This window comes from Chanodichthys erythropterus, chromosome 5, assembly GCF_024489055.1.
Source record: "Chanodichthys erythropterus isolate Z2021 chromosome 5, ASM2448905v1, whole genome shotgun sequence".
Classification (NCBI taxonomy): Eukaryota; Metazoa; Chordata; class Actinopteri; order Cypriniformes; family Xenocyprididae; genus Chanodichthys; species Chanodichthys erythropterus.
Window position 1 is genome coordinate 35,337,872 of NC_090225.1, and position 23,087 is coordinate 35,360,958.

General features: G+C 38.0%; 1 protein-coding gene across 2 annotated transcripts; it reads left to right on the forward strand.

Moving 5' to 3' along the window:
• The first annotated feature begins 9,535 nt into the window (after positions 1-9,535).
• Positions 9,536-22,989, forward strand: hps1 (HPS1 biogenesis of lysosomal organelles complex 3 subunit 1). 2 transcript variants are annotated; one of them, XM_067386975.1, is made up of 19 exons: positions 9,536-9,655; positions 9,744-9,896; positions 10,196-10,317; positions 10,499-10,633; positions 11,534-11,676; positions 11,847-11,955; positions 12,038-12,198; positions 12,317-12,416; positions 12,508-12,577; positions 12,709-12,764; positions 13,972-14,127; positions 14,417-14,596; positions 15,121-15,197; positions 15,325-15,456; positions 15,540-15,604; positions 15,754-15,899; positions 21,658-21,771; positions 21,871-21,953; positions 22,707-22,989. In XM_067386975.1, the coding sequence occupies exons 3-19, from the start codon at positions 10,201-10,203 to the stop codon at positions 22,867-22,869; spliced, it is 2,007 nt and encodes a 668-aa protein (XP_067243076.1). In that variant the 5' UTR covers positions 9,536-9,655; positions 9,744-9,896; positions 10,196-10,200; the 3' UTR covers positions 22,870-22,989. The 2 variants fall into 2 exon arrangements, with proteins under 2 accessions (XP_067243076.1, XP_067243077.1); XM_067386976.1 differs by lacking the exons at positions 9,536-9,655; positions 9,744-9,896 and having other exon boundaries at positions 10,254-10,286.
• The last annotated feature ends 98 nt before the right edge of the window (positions 22,990-23,087 follow it).

The following is a 23,087-nucleotide window of genomic DNA, read 5'->3' on the forward strand; positions in this document are numbered from 1 at the left end:
CTAAACCCCTCCTTTTCGAGAGCCTACTCTTCTCAGATTGGTCAGTCTGGCCCAGTCTGTTGTGATTGGTCTACAGCTTAAGGCAGGAACACACCAAGCCGACAGTCGGCCGTTGGGCAGTTTTTGTTCGTCGGCTGAATCGGCATCAGAGCTCATGGGTCCATCGGGCCATCTGATCTGGGGTGCGTTTCCCAAAGCGAACTATGGTCGCAAGTTCCGTCGTTACCAATAGAGTTCAATGGGACTTACGACCATGGTTCACCAACGATGCTTTCGGGAAACGCACCCCTGATTGGCTGTTCAGCTACTGCCACCTGCTGGTACAGAAAGGCATTTCTTCTTGTGCAGGCGCAGAACGGACGTGCTACTTGGCCATCGGCTGTCGAGCGTCGGTTTGGTGTGTCGCGGCCAACGTGAGCCAACCCTGCAGTCTGCTTTCGTCGTCATTAGTTCGTTGGCATCGGCTTGGTGTGTTCCTGCCTTCATAGTGTGTGTAACAAACCGAAACTCCCATTACCAACTGAATTATAGGCTCCGGAAGCTTCCTCAAGCACTTGATACACATTTAGGGCTGTCGCAGTGAAGGAATTTCCTTTGCGGTAATTATGAATGGCTCAATAGTGCGATATGCGGTATTACCGCCATATATATATATATATATATATGTGTGTAACGGAGGCCAGCTAGTAGTTGCTGTGCGAGTAAACCTCACTCCTCTGATCTCAAGAGATGCTCTAGCGACTGATGCTAGAGGTTGCAGCCTTTAGCCTCCTTGTTAGAGCGTCCGACTCCCATGCCGGAGACCCGGGGGTAGGGGGGTTACATATATATATATATATATATATATATATATATATATATATATATATATATATATATACAAAATACAAAACTATATAGAGCGCTGAAACAGGAAGTGAAGTAAACAGAAGAGAATGTCATAATAAGAGTCCACATAACGGAGCATAATAGTTAGTTCCGATCCTCGAATTTGAATGGACAAGAGACTTTCTGCTGATAATTCACCAGTATAAGCAGAACTTCTCATCTCTGCACGTTCTAGACAGGCTATCAGTCAGTGCAGTTACATTGTTACGGCACAAGGTGGCGGCAAGGGACTGTCTTTTGGGTGAGTCTTTAAACTGTTCATTCAACTACGCGTCCAAAAACGCAGATTCTTTCAAAAACAAGCTGTTGAAATCATTTTAACTTTGAGTGGCACTTTAGAAGGCTCAGTTGACCAGTAATGCATCGATGCTATGACAACCTTTTTTCTTGAATATATGTCTCGACCTGAAGGACAAACGCAGGTAATCGCACATGCTCAGTCAATCTCTCTCACATTCATTGTCTGTTTAGGCTTGTTAAAGGGATAGATCTCCCAGAAATGAAAATTTGATGTTTATCTGCTTACCCCCAGCGCATCCAAGATGTAGGTGACTTTGTTTCTTCAGTAGAACAACAAATGATGATTTTTAACTCCAACCGCTGCCGTCTGTCATTCAAATAATGCGAGTGGATGGGAACTTCTACTAAAACAGTAAATAAAACTTGCATAGACAAATCCAAATTAAACCCTGCGGCTCGTGACGACACATTGATGTCCTAAGACACGAAACGATCGGTTTGTGCGATAAACCGAACAGTATTTATATCATTTTTTAACTAATACACCACTATGTCCAACCGCATTCATCACTCGATTTGTTTGGTCTGATCGCGCTCTGACAGCGGCAGTGATATCTCACGCATATACTTCAATGAGAGCGAGATATCACTGCCGCTGTCAGAGCGCGATCAGACCAAATGAATTGAGTGATCCACTCGCATTATTTGAATGACAGACGGCAGCGGTTGGAGTTAAAAATCATCATTTGTGTTCTACTGAAGAAACAAAGTCACCTACATCTTGGATGCGCTGGGGGTAAGCAAATAAACATCAAATTTTCATTTTTGGGTGATCTATCCCTTTAAGTGCAAATCTACAGAGCCTCCGTACAAATCACCATGGTACCCATTATTTTATCATTACTAACTTATTTAATATTCAGTACACATGCATGAAGTGTAAAACCAGAAGGGCATAACCTAACCACACAGAAATACTGCGGTTGCTGCAGTTTTTGCATTCCTCTGCGGTTGGCTCGTCAATAGATTACGATATTGCGGTAGGCAGCCCTATACACAGTAACATTAACAATGGCGTCTGTTTTACTGTATCAACCTCATCCTTTTAGAAGTGCATGCAAAGTGCAAAATTTGCCATAGAGCGCCTTCTCAACATGTCGACAACACAACTACACAGGCATTTTTCACGGGCAGCCAATGAAGACCAAAGGCTGTAATTATGCAAATTTGTTACAAACTTACATAGGTTGGTGCAGGAAGTAAGACTGAAATTACTGATGACGACATTTCAGGCAGTTCAGAATCAGTTCTTTCTTTTGGGAGACAATAGCTTTATTTATTGTGCACTTAGAGCTTTGCAGACCTTTACACACAGCTATATTACATAAAGGTAATATCCAAAAAAGCATAATAGGGGCACATGGAATCTTTCCATTCCGCAAAAGTTTCTTCATAATGGAAAAAGTTTCTTTATATTTATGATGGTTCTTCTATGGCATCGCTGCAAAGCCCCCTTTTGGAACCTTTACTTTTAAGAGAGTGTGGAATGAATTTAAACATGGTGAAATGTGTTAAACAGAACAGACAGTACTACACTCTTATTGGTCGCTGGAAACAATATTTTAATGATGAAAATGCACAGGGCTAAAGACCCTAAATGACAGCCTTTCCAATTCTCCGGAGTTCTGTGGGTGCAGATTCTGTGTGGGCCTGTCTGTCAACTTAATGTGATTTAGCCGAGTAGGACGTGTTCCTGGATCAACATCCTTGTTGGTTGTTAAACAACATTCCAGTTTGTGAGCCAATCAGATTTTAGTGATAGATTTAAGGGGGTAGTACAATGTTCTTCTCTACCAATCATTGTTCTTGGATGTTAGGAGTAGATTATACTTAGGGTTGGGACTGCGAATGTTTGCTAGAAATGTTGTTCCAGAACCAACAAAGGAGGTTAATCCTGCTAAATCACATTGTACAAATAACAGTTTGATCTGAATTACATCTATCTTGTGTAATTTTGTTTCTGGGGTCTAAAGCCAAAAGGGCAAATCTCGATTTGTAATCTTTGTTCTTCATCACAGGACCATAAATATAAACTGTCCTTTACACCATCTTTATAACTTTTTTTTATAAAACATTGACCCATGCCCTGACTAATATTGTGCAGTCTTGGGATTTTTATTTGTATTTTTTTTAGTTGCTGCTTTATAAGTTCAAACTGTACAACGATTAAGGTACTATGGGAAGATACATATTACTAAAACATCCTTCTATTTCATTGCTAAATTTGAAAGGAATCACATAATACACAAAACCAATCAATCATCTTTGTGCATTTCAAAATGCATGGGTTTTCTGAGAAATACTGTTCTATATTTATAATGTTTACAAGTTTACAAGACTTCCCATTGTAGTTCAGACTCTCTTGAAGCCTGAAAGGAAAGAGTAGGGAGTTTTTGAAGGTACCAGTTTGCTTTATGAAAAACTCTGTATCACATACAGTTTGTTGAGGAGCTCAGGAAATTAGCTCAATTGTTGTCTGTTAGTGTCATGTGTATGTATTCTATAACATTGTGAACCTGAGCTTTCAGTTCTCCAGATTTTGTTTGCTATATTAAACACTACCTTATTCCGTGTTGATACAGGGGCCCTAAAAAGTGTTGGACACTTAAGTCACACTTAAAAATGTAATTACGTTTAAAAAATGCCACTTGGCTTGATATTTTGTAATTAATAAAACTTTTTTTTAAGTGTTGCATGAGTGTCCAAATACATTTAGGGCCGCTATAAATCCCATGTACAGCAATTCCTTTGTGCTGCTAGCTGACTAAATAATAGTAATAAGCATGATGAGTGACAAATGTCTTTGTACAGGTTCAAACCTTTTGTTATATTAGTAAATGTACATACAATTGGTTTTTTAAACAGTGTGCTTCCTTGCTCTATAAATATTATTTATATAAATGTATATGTGTGTTTACGAGTGTGTGTGTGTGTGTACATATTTACATGTTTTGTTAAAAAAAAATAGTTGACTTTTATTTAAGTCACTGCTTATTGTCAGATAATTAATATTGTACAATAATAATGTACTTTTTGTGTTTGGCAATAAAAATGGCCTCTCGTTTTCAAATGTATTGAGTTGCTCACAGTGTGTATGCACACTTGTGTGTATCACAATGTTTTGCATTGTATGTTCTTTGGTCACTAAACCACAAAGCAAAAATAGTAATTCGGCTTTCAAACGGAAGTTTTTGGAAAGTGTTGCCTCTTTATTTGGTCGTAACAGTGTGTATAGTCAGTTTTCCAGGGTCAATAATTCTGTCTAAATCATATTTTATTAGATTTGGAAGATTCGTTTGTGTTTTACAGATTTGTATGGTCTTTGATTTGTAAAATCTTGTCACACTTACAAGCTATTTTTCCTTTCTTGAATGTGTTTATTGCAAATTTAGAGTTGTTAATATTTTTTCTGTTAAAGAGCATTATTTTATTATGGAAAAGTTTGTGTCTGGATATTATTTTTGTCAAAATATATAAATAAAATGATAGTAAAAATGTTTATTGAAGATCTTGGTTTTGACCTCTCATGAACAATATTTAGTGTGTGTGTGTATATACACGTATGTGTGCGTGAGTGCGTATATATATATATATATATATATATATATATATATATATATATATATATATATATATATATATATATATATATATATATATATAAATAACTGTACAATGTGTGACCCTTTAAGAGACTGTCCTATATAACATAGAGGCTGAATTGTAGAATTCCAGCACATGTTCAGGAGTGCAAGATAGGAGGATAAAAGCAAGCTAAGAGCTCAGTGATTTATACATGGGCCTGAATACAAAGAAGAACAGAAATAAATTGTGACAGTACGCTGCAACGGGTAACCCAAGACCAAGAGCTTTATGTCCCATCAGGTCAGGGGGAGAAGATCAACTCAATAGTCTTCAAAGGCCCGGCAGGGTCCTCAGCCTAGCGCTGGAGTGTTCACAAAGGGAAGGAGCCAGTTTGCAGCTTGCACACCAGCAGATGTTCCCTTTCCAAGCAGCTGGGACAAGACTTTGTTGAGGAATGAGAACGAACTGTGGTGTCAGAGCAATCATGTGCAGTACTAAGTGATGAGAACCATTTGCACCTGAATGAGACTCAGATTTAGATAAAGGGGATTTTGATCTCTTCTCATCTAAACTGCTTCAAGACATGTTTTAAAATATATAGTTATGTAAATGCATTATGTATTTGGTGCAAACCAAAATATGTTGCCTTGACGTGGTCATTAAATGAATATACTACCTATTAACTTCACAAAAGTGCATAAAAAGATTAAAATCTTGTCCTAAAATGAAACATGTCTCTGCAGTTCACATATGGTTCATCTTAAAAGACTCATCGTAGTTCAGTCATAAACAGAATCCAGGCTTGTTCACACCACGTCAAGAGTCACAAAGTCTGATACAACCCAGTAGGCCTTTATGGGCAGTGTTTGGGGTAACGCATTACAAGTTCAAGTACAACTCGAGTTACGTAATCAGATTACTTTTTTAACTACAGTAGTAACGCATTACTTTGAAATTTACAAAACAACAAAATATCATACTTTTACAAATAAGTAACCAAGTTACTTTGTTTTCCCATTTGACCGACGCCTCTTCTGTCCCCATGTTGAGTGAAATCGGAAAAAGTGTTGTGTGCGCTGTGTAAACATGATGCTTATTGTAGTTCTAGACTAAATGTGAACATGCATTTACTCATCTCACTTGCATAACATTTTTTCCTCAAAATGGATAAAAACAGTGAAATGCAAAAATCGGAATATTATGCAAACCTGCAATAATTAAATATGTTAAAGCTGCAGTCCGTAACTTTTTTTGGTTAAAAATTATGCAAAATCAATTTTTGAGCAAGTATAACCAGCCAGTGTTCAAAACTGTATTCTTACCTTAGTTTGATTCACAACGGTAAGCTTGTAATAGTGTTTTCTATTAAGAGCGGTACTGGTGGGTTTCCGCGGGAAATTCGGGCATGCAGCTGTTTGTCTTTGCGTCATTTCATCAAGTCTGTTTACATGAAGAAGGAGTCCCAGCTTGGAGGCTATGGCATGTGAGGATGCTGCAGGTTGTGGATCATTTATAGCCTTTTCTCACAGCAGCTGCAATAATTGAACTTATCATTCTGATGACGGATTGTAATCCAGAAAGGTCCAAATGACAATCATCAGTGACAACTGGAGATTCACCCGTAGTCAAAAGCAAAAGACTTCAGACTGTGGAGTGGCTACAGAAATTGAAATCTACAGGTAACGCTAATACAGACTAAATACACAATAGTCACGCAATGCTGATGTTGTTAACATTAACAATTTGAGAACAAAGTATAACAATAATAATAATAATTTGCACGGTTTGATGTGATATGAGCTAAGCAATCATTAGATTTAATCATCATTGGCAGCGCGATTTATTGTAGGTCTAATACTTTTTTCCTCAGTTGGTCAGAACAAAGGTGGCAGGCATGAAAATTCTTATTTTGGTCATACTTCCAAGACGTAGAATCTGTGATTCCAACGTGCAGTATCCACACCTGTGTGGTGACTGACAGTAAACAGCCGCACTGAGGAGTCGTGCTGATGCACAACCCACATAAAGATGATAATTACACAAATAACTGCAATTGCAGGTTTCAAACAGAGATGGCGACAAAGTGGCAAACCTTATGGAATGCAACTTTAAATAACACAAAGGTACTTTATGTATTTAATCTCACTTTTATTTACCTTATGTCTTTGCTGACCTTCGATGATTCAATTCAACCATACGAATAAGCAAAAATGACTTTAGATAAACACCAGTAAGAGTGTTTAACTTTCTTCTCCTGAGCATAGACAGTAAAAGAAATGGACACAGCGACCCCATTGGAACTCAATTGAGTCAAGTGAAGCCCATTTTTAGCGATTTTTAGCACTTCCGTTTCTGACGCGCAGACTCACACTAAGCTTGATGACGTCCGCAACCTGTCTGACAGATGTAAATCTTCTAGTAGCTGTGCGTGCAAACTGCCATCGTTAATCTTGCAGAGACGGCGAGCTTGAGCGGGGAGTTCTTTGGCGTGAGTGAGCAGGAGTAAGTATTCTGATTAATTATTTTGTATAGTATTTTAAAATGTAACGCCAGTACGCCATATTAAGATAATCTCCCCGATTGCCTGCGAGCTTCTCCTCCTGTCTGTACGGTAATTTCTCTACTGTGCGACAGAGAGTCAAGTGGTTATGACGCAATCGTTAGCTTATTTTTACAAAAACTGTTTCTACGGGGCCATAATGTAACATAGGGTAATGGAGCCCTTTATACATTGTCGTGTATCTTTGGAAATAAATAATGGACAAATGGAGTCTTTAAACGCCTCAGATGTAAAGTTATTCACTGTCAAAGTGACGCCAAAATGAATGGGAGTCAATGGGGATGCTAACGCAAGTGAAGTTCTGCTACAAGATGGCGGCACCCGGCCGACTTCAACTTCCGGTTGACTTCCTTGGGCACTGCTCCTGAGTCCAACACTATCTCACGACCAATTCGTACTTATTCTACGAGGTGGCTATTTCGTATAAATTCATACAACCTTACTCGTGCGAATTCGTACGATTTGTCTAAACCCCAGTGACGGTTAGGTTTAGGGGCGGGGTTTGGGGTAGGTCATTCGTATGAATTCATACGAATTTGTCAACTCGTAAAATACATACGATTTAGCAAAAAACGTATGAATTAGTACGAGTGAGGTCGTATGAATTCATACGATTTAGCCACCTCGTAAAATACGTACGAATTGCCGTGAGATAGGGTTGCCTGAGTCCTATTCTTCTGCAATCCAGAATGGCAGCACAGACGACATGTTTATTTGAGCTGCGCCCTCTACTGTACAGGGCTGAATTTGCATTTCCTTCAGTCTGAGGCGTATTCATTTCACTTTGTGAAAGGGCCTTTACATTTGCAAAAAATATAACTTTTTTGGTGTTATTAAAAAAAACAAAAACAAGCAAGCCCAGCCCAGAGGAGGAAAAAGAAAGCGCAAAAGTAATGTAACGAATTACTTTCCATAACTAAGACAATTAGTTACTTCTTAAGGGGGTAACATAATATTGTTACACATTACTTTTAAAGTAACTTTCCCCAATGCTGTTTATAGGTACTGAAATTTAGACTACTAGAACCATCAAAGTAGTCACTAACTTACACTGCAAAAAATATTTTTGTCTTACTGTAGTTAAATATCAAACCAAGATTAATTTATTTGAGATTCAAAATTGCATATGATTATTATTCTTGTGAGAAAACATTTTGGCCATGAAAAAGAGAATTTTGCATTTGAAAATAAAAATATATAAAATAATCCTATATAGGCTACTTCCAAACTTTGTTTCATTAAAAAAAAAAAAAAAAAGGTGGAGATTGACTGGAGTTTTGTTGTTTTCCAATGCAAAATGTCCTGACTGAACCACAACCTTGGTTTAATTATAAATATGCATGATCATGGTGAAACATGCAGGTAGGTCTTTGTCATTTGATCAAAGCTGACAATCAACAGCATGGATTCATATACAGACATAATGAAGTGTGACATTTCTTTCTCTGTAAATGCTGTGGACTTGGAGTTCTGTGAAGAGTCAAACTACCTTTGCGTGACTTCCCTGGCTTTGCCATGCACACTGTAACCAAACCCAGCGTGAAAATGTTTATACTTTTGACCCTATTTGGAAGACCCAGATCCCATCCCCCTTGAGCCAAGATGGTGGATTTCATGATGTTTACACTATATATAAGCCAATTACATGTAGGGTTCAAGTTTGTTGAATTCTTACATGTGTGTGTCATAGACTGAACAAAGGAAAGGTCAAAGCACCAAAATATTTATTTAGAATTTCATGCAGCTAGAAAGAAAGAAAACAGGAGCATATTTTTTTGTTTTGTTTTTATAGCCTACATATTTCCTGTGTGTCTGTTGCCTAGTTCTGGAGTCACTAAAACAAAATAGGAAGGCAATTACATTATTTTATAAATTGATAAATATTATTACAGACTTTGAAAAAAGAGAGAGTGTGTAAAAAATGTGGTTTTCCATTTTATTGATTGCAGCATCATTCAGTCATGAGTCAAACTATAATTATAATTCATTGTTCAATGTTTTTAACCACTTTAATGAGTTTAGATTATTTTATTTTAACTTAGTAATATAGTAACCAAAAGATAGAAAGAAAGAAAAGTGAGTTTGAATGAGTTTATTATATGAATCACGCGCTGCAGATCCGCCGCACATGATCTGAATTCCAGACGTGACGCGCGCTCCCTGGTGATCATCAAATCACGTGACACCCACACACACACATTACGGAAGCGCTGCTGAAGTTTACAGCTGATGTCAAACTGTTTGTTGTGCTGTGATATTGAACTGGCTGAGGGTTTCTGGCGCAATGATACTCTTCGGTTCTAGATGCGAACACCTAAAATAGTAAGTTTACTTTGTTGAAACATAAAGTGGTTAGACGTTTTAGTGCAAAAAGTTTCCACTTAAACCTAATGGTTTTTCTGTGAATTAGGTATCAGATGGGGAGTGAGCTTTTTTAGTTTCATCCAGGAGGAACCGAGAGGTTTTGGCTTCTGCTGCAGTTTATGTGACAAGAATATCATCCTAATTGTATTGTATTGTATTTTACATTTCCTACTACTGAACAGTTTAAAGAAGCTGCATGGTGAGCAATATGAGTTTTTAATTTCTAAAACATTGTGTTTGAATTCTTTTTGGTGTCTTACAGAAGTGTTTATCCCATTAGAAGTCATACTGGCCCTGTTTAGGAACTGTTTTCTAAAATATTTTTCTGTTTTGTGTTATGTTGGAGTCCATTAAAAAGGATTAGTACTGATAAGTTATGATTTTGTGGACTAGTTGCATTGTGAGATTTATGCACAAAGCCCTGTTCGAGTTATGCACAGTGAGTGATAGAGTGCGAATAATATTAACTATTCTTCTAATAACTGCATTTGTGTTCAGGTAAAATGAAGTGTCTGCTGGTGGCCAACGAGAGCGCAGAGGTTTTGTTCTACTGGACTGACAACGAGTTCGAGCAGCGGATTCAGGATCAGTATGTTGTTTCTCAGGAGGAAGGAGAACGAGTGAGAATTAATGCTGTTTGTCATAAAGAAACATAAAACAGATATTTACATATATATCATTATTTAAATATTAAGCGCCATTTTATGTTAAACTACATTTTAACATGAGACATGCATGCATATTATTGTGGAATGTTGAATGAATTTTAATATTTTTTTTTTTTTTTTTATGTGTTCTTAGCTGCCCGCTTTTGAAGACAGCATTAACACTCTCTTCGCACCCATCATCATCTCCTGTAGCACCATGGTGGACCGACTCGGGGACAATTACACCTCCTTTAGCACAGAAAACAATCATATCTATGTTCTGCATCAGGTAATCCACAGCAGAATGAAAGAGTCATCTGATCTTACACTTATAGCATGCATGCTTGTTACGGACAGACAGCACTCTTTCAATGACTAACTCGTAAATACACACATTATGACTGCTGACAGATAAAGTGAATAACACAGTTTATCTCTTCATCACGGCACCTGTTAGTGGGTGGGATATATTAGGCAGCAAGTGAATTTTGTCCTCAAATTTGATGTGTTAGAAGCAGTAAAAAATGGGCAAGCGTAAGGATTTGAGCGAAGTCTGAGAAGTCTTCCCGGTTTGCAGTGATCAGTATCTATCAAAAATGGTCCAAGCAAGGAACAGTGGTGAACCGGCGACAGGGTCATGGGTGGCCAAGGCTCATTGATGCACATGGGGAGCGAAGGCTGACCCGTGTGGACTGATCCAACAGACGGGCTACCGTAGCTCAAGAAGTTAATTCTGGTTCTGATAGAAAGGTGTCAGAATGCACAGTGCATCACAGTTTGTTGCATATTGGGCTCGAACCTCTGTTATAACGAGTGGTTATTTGAGTTACTGTTGCCTTTCTATCAGCTCTAACCAGACTGGCTCTTCTCCTCTGACCTCTGACAACAGCAAGGCATTTTCACCCACAGAACTGCCACTCACTGGATATTTTTCTCTTTTTCTGACCATTCTCTGTAAACCCTAGAGATGGTTGTGTGTGAAAATCCCAGTAGATCATCAGTTTCTGAAATACTCAGACCAGCCCATCTGGCACCAACATCCATGCCACGTTCAAAGTCACTTAAATCACTTTTTTTTCAGTAACAGTATGTTTTTATCATAGACCCTGTTTCAAGAAATGAAATGTATTTCCCCAGTGCTCGTGCTACATCTGCCACCAGCATGACACTGTTGCTTTCTGTCATGCAGTTTGAGGAATGTCTATACATCGCTGTGAATGGAGACGGAGATGAAACAGAAGAGGATTTGAAGAGAAAGATTTATGTTATGAAGAAACTCACAGAAATCATGTTTGGGATGGTGACGCTCAGCGGGGCCCTCTTGAGGAAAGAGTGAGAACTATACTTTCAGTTCAACGTCACAAGATTTTATACCACACTGTAGATTAATATAACTAGTCTCATTGCATTTCACTACATATTATTTTTTGATCTTAAACCTGAATAAACGAAAGTAATTTTAACAGACATATATGTGTCATATATTTTAAATTATTTATCAGATTACGCCCTCAAGATACTGAGCAAAGGAACCGGTTATGGAAGAAGCTACGAAGCCTCCTGGAAACGTATAGCTGCTTACGAGAGCATGACCAAAGCTTTTTAGTCGAGGTGTGTGCAAGTGCTGTTTTTATTAGTCGTATGCTGGGTTTAGTTTTAGATCACACATGAAGAGTTCTCTGTCTCTGTTCAGGCGGTGGAAAGGTTGATCCACCCGACCCTTTGTGAGCAGTGCATCGAGTTTCTGGAGCGTCGGCTGGTGCAGCAGATCAACAGCAACGTGGACAGAGCAGGCGAGGAGGTGCAGCACGCTTTCATACTGGTGCACACCAAACTGCTGGCCTTCTACTCCAGGTATAGCAAACACTGATGGAGAACATGATGTCTTGACCACAAATAAATCAGAAGGAAGTGACATATATTGTTCTACAGAGAACTTTGAAATAATCTCAGATTTCTAACTTTTGTGCAGTCGAAATGCCAGCAGTCTAAACCCCTCTGATCTCCTGGCTTTGATCATCCTTGTGCAGGATCTCTATCCCAGCAAAATCGACCTAGATGAAACTCCTGAGGTTTGATATGTCTTGTTCTTGATATTGCTTGTTGATATCTTACAGTTTTTTATTTCTCATTGTGCCCTGACAGTATTTTTTGCATATTTAGGAGTTAGAGAACAGTTCAGTTCCTGATGTATTCTACACACCGGAGCCCTCTCCTCCTGAACGGGAATCAGGTGATTAAAAATAAGTTGACTTTCATAGACTTTGTGTGTAGTGCAATGATATTCAGACATGTTCACTAAATTTTTTTTAAACAAGTGTTACATAAATACAAGCTGCATATTTGTGTTATTTTCATGAATAGTCCGACCAAGAGGTGACAGTCCTCCTGTCTTCCAGTTTGTAGATCCTGACGTTCAGGTGAGCTATCTTAATTAAAATATCTGTATTAAAGTAATATGATCTGATTTTGTACATTAATGTTTAAAAGTTTGGGGTCAGTAAGATTTCTTTAATTTTTTAATTTTTTTTTTTTTGCAAGAATTTGATACTTTTATTTTTGATAGTAATTTTAATGCATCCTTGATTAACTAGAGTAAAAGCATTTATAATGTTACAAAAGATTTTCATTTTTTTTCATTTTAATAAACGTGTGTGTGTGTGTGTGTGTGTGTGTACATATGTATATATATAATATTTCTAATTATCAAAGAATTCTGAAAAAGACAGTTTCCACAAAAATATTAAGCAGTACAACAGTTTTCAGCATTGATAATTATTAAGAAATGTCTCTTGAGCATCAAATCACCATATTAGAATGGTTTCTGAAGAATCATGTGACACTGAAGACTGGAGTAATGATGCTGAAAATTCAGCTTTGCCATTACAGGAATAAATTGCATTAAAATCTATTCAAATAGAAAACCGTTCTTTTAAATTGTAATAATATTTGTCATTATTACTGTTTTTACTGTATTTTTGGTGAACATGCTCTTCTTTATTTATTTATTGCTTCTACTTTATTTTATACACACTATCTTTTTATTCTTTCAACTCTTTTTCTTATTTTTTTTTATTTCATTTTGAATGCATTTTATATATTTTATGTATCTTTTATTTTCTGACTTTTTAATGCATTTTATATCTTGCTGTCTGGTTGAAAGAGCTGGGAGAATTAGGAAGTAAGTTTTTTTTTTTCTTCTTTTTTTTTGTTATCCCTGGATGCAGCTCTGTGACAAATATTTATTTATTTATTTTTGTTTATCCCCGGATGCAGCTCTGTATAGTGTTAGTCCAGGAAGATTTGTCTGTAAGGGTAATGTTTAAACGCACAGCTACCTGACAAATAAAAACAGTTATCCCTCTGCGTGAGGAAGATTCATTTAGATCCGCTCTGTTGGATAGATCCGTTGGATAGATCCTTAAGTGTTCCATTATTATTATGTATTTGGTTCTTCTTTATGTAAAGCACTTTGAATTACCATTGTGTATGAAATGTGCTATACAAATATAATTGCCTTGCCTTGCCTTGGCTTCTTTTAAAAACAAATCTTACTGACCCCAAACTTTTGTATAATATACAATGTGTATTTATAGAGAAGTTTTTCCCATATTATTATGATTTTAGATGGCTGAGGACAGTCTGCAAACTCTTGAAGTTCCGACCCCTGACCCCTCAGCCCCATCCAGAGTATTCCTGGAAGCCAAAGAGTGTCCCATGATGCCTCATTCCATGTATTGCCTATCTCTCTGGCCTGGAATCACACTAGTGTTGCTCACCAAGGTGAAGTCTTTCTGAATATCATGAATTCTGTATATTAATATTATTAGACCTCTCATGCAAAGAAAAGTTATATCGCATCTTCCCCAATTTGTCATATTGATTCTGCATTCTTTTCAAATAAACACATTTGTACAGATGATATTTTTGCTTCCATTGAAGCACAAGATGCTCTTTGTCTTATTCTCAAATCATGCTGAATAACATGATCATGTAGGTTTAAAACAAACATGTTCCCAGTTCCCAGCTCATTTTTTCTGTTTTTTTTTTTTTTGTACATGCATCTCAATAGATCCCCAACAGTCATATTGCATTGTCTGTTTACTACTTTCTGGAAGCCTTTGTGAAGCTGGAGAAGAGGTTGTGCGAGGGGCATGAAGGGGCCGCGGCCACACGGGGTCAGCCCTCTGTCCAGGAGCAGCGGGGCAGACTAGAGAAGTTAATCAAAGGCTGGGCCAGCATGGACATTCAGGTCAGTGTGTACAACTGAACCGAGCACACTCTTAATCCATTGCACACTGTCAGATCCACTTTACAATGTGCTATCATTAGCACTCATAAGGAATTTATTAATTCTGCATCAGATGTCAATTCTGAATTCCATTAATTGTTTAATGCATTCTTCTTAAAAGAAACTTTCCGACCCCGAACTTTTGAACTATAATGTATGCTCAGCACTAAAATACAGCATTGATTAGAATATTGTTCATTCATTGTTGTGTCATATTCAAATCTAATGCCTTTTTTGTCCTTCTGGAGACATCTGGCACACTAAAATGTAGTTTTAAATTCATTTAAATCTATCTATTCCAAGAACTGCCATATAAAAAGGGCAAATCTACCCCAGCAACCTCCATAAAATGAGTTTTGAAGATTTTCATCCAGTAATCAAGAACAACTGGAAAAGTCTTGGAAATGCATTGACCAGAAATGGTGGAATGCTGTCGCTATAATAGCATATTTTTTGAAAACGTAACTCTTCATTTATGTGTTCAGACATCCCATCTTCAAAATGTGTGGACAGACTTTAAGAACAAGGCCTTCACCAGATCTGGATCTGGATTCACAAGAGAGTGAGTGCTGTTCTTTTTATCAACAAACGGGGAAAAAAACGGTCTTTTCTATAGTGGATGTGGCTAAATTCACTCATGTGACCTCTGGTAAGTGATGTAATACTCCCATTTTTTTGTGTTGTTGCAGTTTGCTGCCCTCTTGTCGAAACATGAAGACTCAGTTGTGTGGTGTGTACAGGCAGTTTTTTGCAGCTGAGTGCATGGGCAGCAGTCAGCGATTGGCTCCTCATCTGCAAGAACGAGCTCTGAACATGGTCCAGTATGTATGAACAGATACTTCTATAGTACTCATTTTGTTGTGCTTTAGCATTAAATCACTTTTGATGGTCACATTTATTGCAGAGAGAAGCTGATGGACTGGAAGGATTTTCTGCTGGTGAAAAGCAAAAGAAATATCACAATGGTGTCATATCCTTTTTTCTGCATTGAGTATTTTGGTTTGACGTGATCAGTAGTCGTCAGGGAGGCATTTATCCATTTACATGTGTTGCATTCACACTTTAATCTTCTTCTGTTGTCATGTGACATTGTGATAGACTTTAACCATGCCATCTCACATACCTGGAAGAGTTTCCTGGTCTCATCCACTTTATCTACGTGGATCGTTCAAGTGGTCAAATGATAGCACCCTCCCTAAATGTGACTGATCGCACCGTCTCTGAGCTCGGAAAGGGACCTCTAGCTGACTTCATAAAGAACAAGGTGATTTTGTGCTTATAGCTCATCATGCACTATATCAAATCGTCATGTGAGTGTGTGTAAATATATAATTACAACATGTGTGTGTGTGTATATATACACTAGGGGTGCAACGGTTCAAATTGCTCACGGTTGGGTTCGTGTCACGGTTTCGGTACGGTTCGGTATTTGCTAAGTTACAGAAAATAGGACTGTTGTCTAAAAATAAAGAAAATAAGAACAAATAAACTACAAGCAAAAGCAAATAAATACAATAGAGCAAATATTCAAATAAAATAAACAGTGATTTTCAGGTTTTTCAGGTATCTAACTGTAGTTTTCAGGTAAAGAAAATGGATAAAGTAATCAAATATAAAATAGCACTGCATATTATCTTCACCGTATAAAATAAATTCATTAATAATTATTGAAGAAAACACAGGCAGCAGGAATAGTTTTTTTTTCCCTTTAAGACATGTATGATCCAGTACATATACTGTTACACCTGCAATGTCTTTCTCGACTATTATATGTTCACTAAAGACATAACCGACTATGTTTGCTAGGATACTCGTCAAGACGGGAATGCTGACATAATTTTTTTATGTATTTGTCTGCTGAAGTGCAAGACTTGAAAGAGAACTCAGTATTTGCGTGCTGTCTGAAATAAACGTGAGCCTCTTATCCCTGCCCTCTCTCCACCCTGATCTAAATACTGTAAAGAAGCTTGAAAGTGAGCTGTTCTTGGCATGATCTTTCCTTCATGATGATTGACTAGTTCTGTCCACCTTACGCTCAACAATTAAGGAGAATTAAGAAGATGTATAGATACTATTATTTGTAAACACCAGATGTTATGATTCTTCTTCATATCCATCTGAAGTTTACAAGGTCCCTGATAATTTCGGTCCATTTCAGGCATATTTCAGCACGGATTGCTCAATGTAATGCAGGCTTTGCAGTCCTGCAGCTCATGACAAATTATGTTTAAACAAGGCTGTTTTTGCTACTGTGCATTCAAAACATCTTTTATATTATCTAAGGGTCAGACAGAATCATAAAAAAAAAAGTCATGTTTACATAAATAAATTGACACCAGAGGAAAAAAATAGAAGTGTTGAGAAAAGTTACTTTTTAAAAGTAATGCATTACAATATTGAGTTACTCCCTAAAAAAGTAACTACTTGCGTTACTTAGTTACTTTTTATGGAAAGTAATGCGTTAAATTACTTTTGTGTTACTTTTCCTTGGGCTGGGCTTGCTTGTTTGTTTGTTTGTTTTTTATTAACAACAAAAAGGTTTTTTTGTTTTTTTTTTGTCAAATGTAAAGGCCCTTTCACACCGAAATTAAAATGAATAAGCCTCAGGCTGATTACAAATGTGATATTTATCTAAAGTCATTTTTGCTTATTAGTATGGTTGAAATAGATCATGAAGGTCAGCAGCAAAGACATTGGTTAATAAAGTGAAGATTAAATGCATAAAATATATTTTGTTTAATTTAATATATTTAATTATTGCAGATTTATGCAATTTTCTGAGATTGCATTTCAGTTTTAATACATTTTTTGGAATTTTATACATTTTCTGCTTTTGTGCAATTAGTCTAGAAGAAGAGTTTACACACAATGTCTCTGCACTTAATCTTGATTTATCTAAACTTTGGGACAGGAGAGCTGTCAGTCAATAAATGGGAAATTAAAGAAACTTGCATTATTTATTTGAAAAAGCAACTCCGATATGTTGTTGTAAATTTAAAAGTAATGCATTACTTTATTAGTTACTTGAAAAAAGTAATCTGATTAGGTAACTCGCGTTACTTGTAGTGCGTTAACCCCAACACTGGTTAAACAGTTAGTTTTTACTAACCAAACTAGTTAAAATTGATTCACTTCATATTACATGTGTTAGACAAACACAGGTTAAAGGTAAATAGGACTTTATTTACACAGGATAAAGGTGAGGAGGGACGATGATCCACATTAGGAGAAGCAGTAGTTGCGGTTGTGCTTGTTGATCCACAAGTGCTTCAGTTTCGGATCGTTCATGTAGCGGTCAAGCAACAACTCTTTTTCTCGTCGCTCCTTCTCCTTGATTATTTTCTTCTCCTCCTTGTTCTTGGCCTTCTCCTCTGCCCAGGTGAACAGAAAAAGTGGCACTTTTCTTTTGCACTTTTCCTGGATGTTCACAGTGTGCTGGGTCTCGTTCTTGGGACAGTCAGGAGAGGTTACACAGAAGAGCTTCATCGAGAGCTCATCGAGCTCTGCTTTCGGAGATGCATGGCCTTGTATGGCGCTGGATTCTCCCATTTCTCTGGGGTCCTCTTCTTCAAATCCCTGGACATCCACCACTTTGCACTCCCACGCTTCCTCCTGCACCTCGCTGTCCTTCTCCAACCAAGCAACAATCTTTCTTGGTTTCATTTCAGGGCGTTCAGACTTGAGAAAGTCACTGGCCGGGAAAGTCATATACTCACTCTCCTCATCCTCTATATCAATCAGCATAAGTTCTGGAAGCGGCTCAAACAGAGAAGAAGTAAACAGCTGGGGCTTCCGGCTGGGAGGACGTTGCAGAGCAACGACTTTATCAGGTGCAGGAGGTGGGCTTGGAGGAAGTTGTTTGGGATGACGCCCTTGAGATGAAGAAAACGGTTCATCAGGCGCTGGAGTGGGGCGCGGAGGAACCACCAATGGAAGCATCGGTGGATTGGAAGGACGCACTTGGGATGAAGAGTTCTGGAGCAAAACAACTTCATCAGGACATGGAGGAACCACTGACAGTTTGGGAGGATCCACTTGAGGTGCTGGAGCCAGTTTCTGAGGACTCTCAGGTGGTTTTGTCACTGGCGGCAGGGGTTCAAAGCGAGCAGCTGGTAGAGCGAGGTGTTCGTAGACACTTTGAGACATTGGTAGTTCTCCCTCTATTGGCTTCAAGAAGGAAGATATGTCTGGAGTATGCAGAGGTTTGACCTCCACAAGAAGTGGTTTTGGCTCTGTGGCCCTCTGTTGCTTCAGTTTTCTCTTCTTCTTTTTCTTTTCTCCAGCTTCTCTAAGCTCACTTCCTCCCTCCATCAACTTTTCCAGACTGTGCATCTCTCTTTTCTGATGCACACGTCCACTCTTCTTTATCTTTATCTTTTCAAGTCTGAGTGGCGCTCTCTCCTCTTCAGCCTCATCTTTATGACTGATCTTTCCCTCGATCTTCACCTCTCTTTCCTCCTCTCTCTCTCCAAACTGGCACTTCTTAGGTACCTTGCGGCGTCTCTTCCTGCACTTCCTGTCATTGGCAGTGAAGTCGAAGGCCTCACACTCCTCTGGAAGTTTCTTGACTGCCGCTAATTCTTGCGCTGCACACGGCTGTGTCTCCCTTCTTCGCAAGAAGTGAGCGAAACGCTCAAACAGTCGAATAAAAACACTGCTAAACAGCGCCATTAATGGACACTGAATGCTGCAATCGAATTCAATATTTGTCAATATATCTGCAGAAAGTCTCGAAAGTCTTTCGATCAGTTCACTCCTAACACACCAACAGCAGACCAGAGTCAGAGTTGCAGTTTAGTGCTGCCAGAATGGAATCTCCACTATGATGTCACAGCAGTCAGAACTCTGAACAATGTGAGCTTTTAAAATAGCTTTTTTTCCCTCTCTTTTATTATATAAAATAATATGAAATATACTTTAATGTTAATATATTAAAAATATATTAAATAAATTTTAATATATTAAATTGAAATGTATTGTAATGGTAAAGCTGAATTTTCAGCATCAGTCATTCTGTCACCTGATTCTTCAGAAATCATTTGAATATGCTGATTTGCTTGAAGAAATTTTTTGAAAAAAAAAAAAAAAATCAATGTTGAAAAATATTTCATATTATCACCGTTCTGCTTAATATTTTTGTGATTCTGTTTGTGAAATGATGCTGTCCTGGTGTCAGTTTCCTCTGTATGCCCCACAAAAACTAAATTTCCCATCAAAGATGATTAGTTCAATTCTAAAGTTAAATTTACTTTGAACATTAGTTAAAAAAACGTATTGTGAATGTCACGCTTCTAGGCCCTGTTTCACAGATTAGGCCTTAGTTCAATTAAGACATTTTAAGTAGCCTAGCTTTTATAAATGTACCCTAAAAAGAAACATTACTGGTGTGCATCTTGAGACAAAGCAACAGCACTGGCATATTTTAAGGCATGTCAGTGCAAGTTGCTTTCAGTTAAAACGGCTCAAACATGCATTTTAGTCTGAGACTAGCTTAAGCCTTGTCTGTGAAACCGCGGAGCTAGTTTTAAAATCCCGAGATTTACAGATTATTATTTATTTTTTTTTCTTCTCGCAAATCTCAAACATGCACACACTACAAGAAGTGAAAACTGTTGCACAGCACACACTAAAAGGATATTATCAGACCCAGAAGAGCACCTCACGTGATCTCGTGGGGAAGCGGATGTAAACATACAGCAGATCAGCGCTGACATCTAAACAGGTCATGTTTACATTGCTAGCAGCTTTCTACACTCACCCGATATGTTCAAAACCATACCGATTTCTCCCCAGCTTTCTTCTTATCTGTATGGTTGTCATGTTTTTCGAAGACGCGTTATTCAAGCAGTCGTATTGTTGCAACACTTCCACGCGCCGTTCCGCCATCTCCGCTTTCTAACGAACCCATACAGCATCTGATTTCACGGTCGCGATTTCAAAAGCGCTCTCATTCACTTCTCTCAGTGGCTGTTGTTAAAAAAAAAAAAAAAAAACCTGACGTAATCTTCCCGATTTAAAATCCTAAATATGAAACATGTTTTCATTTCTATTCACATTTCATCTAGTGGAAACATTTGGTACTGCGCCCAAACAAAATCTTACTGAAAGCAAATTTTTTGATTGGAACACAACTTTAGATTTATGGCTTTGATTTTCTCAGTTTTAGGGTAAAATGTGTTTTGAAAAATATAGATTCCATATAAAAAGTGAAAATATAGTATTTTTGTACATTTTTCATAACAATAAATTAGGGGTGCAATGGTTCAAATTGCTCACGGTATGGCCGCGGTTAATGCCGAACCTTAAAGGTGATAGAGAGGATTTTTTCGTCGACTGAGAATCCAAAGACTGTTACTGAGTTTTTTAAATGAGCGCATGCGTAAGAACAGCCCCACTCATTCACAGCTCACTTTAAAGGAACTGCTCCCAAAACTCGTGCACGAGTATTGGAACACGAGTGTTTACCACCGGCATTCGCTCACTGTGTCGTGTTTTTTGGATTCATTATGTCGGACTCACCACAGGTAACTCATAATCTGCAGTTGTTACTCCTGTCTCCTGACAAAAACATTGCATGCGGCGCCTGTAGAGTGTGGAAAGTTACTGGAGCGCACAGCCGCGCTCGTCTCTCACAAGGAACGTCACGGCAGTGATTGACAAGCCAGAGGGCCAATCGTTTACGCGATCAGCGCGTAAACGATTGGCTGATGTTTTTAAGGCCCTACCTCATGGACAGATGATGTATATTATTCCTTTCAGTGCACCTAATAAATAGTCTTTTATCCGTTAGTAAAGACAGTTTCAAGTAATATTGCAAAAATGTATAAAACAAAACATCCTCTTTAGCACCTTTAAGTGGAGAACAGTACGGTTCGATTTTTTTTTTTTTTTTTTTTTTTTTTTTTTTATACTGAGAACCGTTGCACCCCTAATATACACTACCAATCCCAAACTTTTCAGCAATACTGTATATTTTTCATTATTTACTGATGATTTATTAGTCTCTTCATGAATCTTTGCAGGTTTGGAGTCTTGTGGCAACAACACGGCGATACCTACACAAGGGTTACGCCACCGTCACACTCCGAGATGGAGATTATTTCTACTGTTACTTTTTGTGGTTTGAAAATGAAGCGGTAAATGGCAGCTTGCATCTTCTTTACAATTACTATATAATTCATTTAATGAAAGTTACATTGTCAATGCTGATCAGGATTAACTTTTTGTTTTGACAGGGTTACAAACTGGAAGTGATAGACATACCCAGTTTCCCAGATGACACTGCTCCAATAGGAATGCTCACCTGTGATTATTATAAGTAAGACCTAGAAACAAGGACTTTACTTGCAGTTTGAAGCATATTTATCATTCAGAATAACTTGACAACACCTTGTCTAAGAGTTTAAAGTGCCTCTATTATGCTTTTTCAGATATTACCTTTCATGCAGTGTGTAATATAGCGGTTTGTGAATGTAAAAGGTCTGCAAAGTTTCATAGTGCACGATAAATGGAGTTATTGTCTCCGATTCTTAACTGTTTGAAACAAGTCATCAGTAATTCCAGTCTTACTTCCTGCATGAACCTACATAGGTTTGTAACAGATTAGCATAATGCTTAAGGTCTTCATTGGCTGCCCACAAACTACTTTGCCAGCCCTTAAACCCTGTAGTTGATTCTGAGGCTTGTGTAAGTTTGGTTCATGTTGTCGACATGTCGAGAAGACGCTGTTCCACTTTGCATGCACTTCTTAACGACGAGGACTCAGGCTCGAATTGTTACAGTAAAATCGATGAGAAGACCTCCAAAAGAAAATTAGGAACACTTATAGCATAATAAATACATAATAGGGGCACTTTAAAACAGTTCAGTTTGAAGGTTAATGTACATAAATATTCTATTCAAAAGTAGCCATGTAAAATTTAAGTTTGAATGGAAATGGATTTTGCTAGAGGTTGCTGTTGTGTTCTTAGTGGTAGGCAGTTGCTATGGTGTTTTGGATGGTTTCTAGGTCATTGCCAGGAGATGGGAAGCTGACCTTTCTTTAACACATGTCTATTCTTTACTGTCATAGGAAACTGCTGCGCTATTACAGCAAAAGACATCAGAATGAAGTGGTCAAGTGTTATGAACTGCTTACAGTGCATCTGGGTGTAATCCCCAATGAATATATTCTTCAGCACTGCAGTCAGCTGGCCCGCAAGCTGTGGGAGCCCTCCCGTATCCCGCTCCTGTGACCAACACGGTCCTCGGCGTCAAAGGAATATGGTCCATGCAGCCGTCTGATGTATAATCTATATGGAGAGTTTTCTGCACTTTCTGCACAAGCACTTCTTATTTCAGTTCAGGTAATTGCAGAAAATATTGTGCTGGGAAACTAAACATTGCATTTCTTGTGCTTATAAAGAACTGAATGTAATGTGCAAGTGAACAGTGAGAAACAGCCATTTTTAAG

What these genes read in the sequence shown, in the direction of transcription:
- hps1 (XM_067386975.1), top strand. Translation starts at nt 10,201, where the DNA reads ATGAAGTGTCTGCTGGTGGCCAACGAGAGCGCAGAGGTTTTGTTCTAC. An exon ending in ATATCTATGTTCTGCATCAG is followed by an intron (nt 10,634 to 11,533) that starts GTAATCCACAGC and finishes TCTGTCATGCAG; the next exon opens with TTTGAGGAATGTCTATACAT. An exon ending in CACTAGTGTTGCTCACCAAG is followed by an intron (nt 14,128 to 14,416) that starts GTGAAGTCTTTC and finishes GCATCTCAATAG; the next exon opens with ATCCCCAACAGTCATATTGC.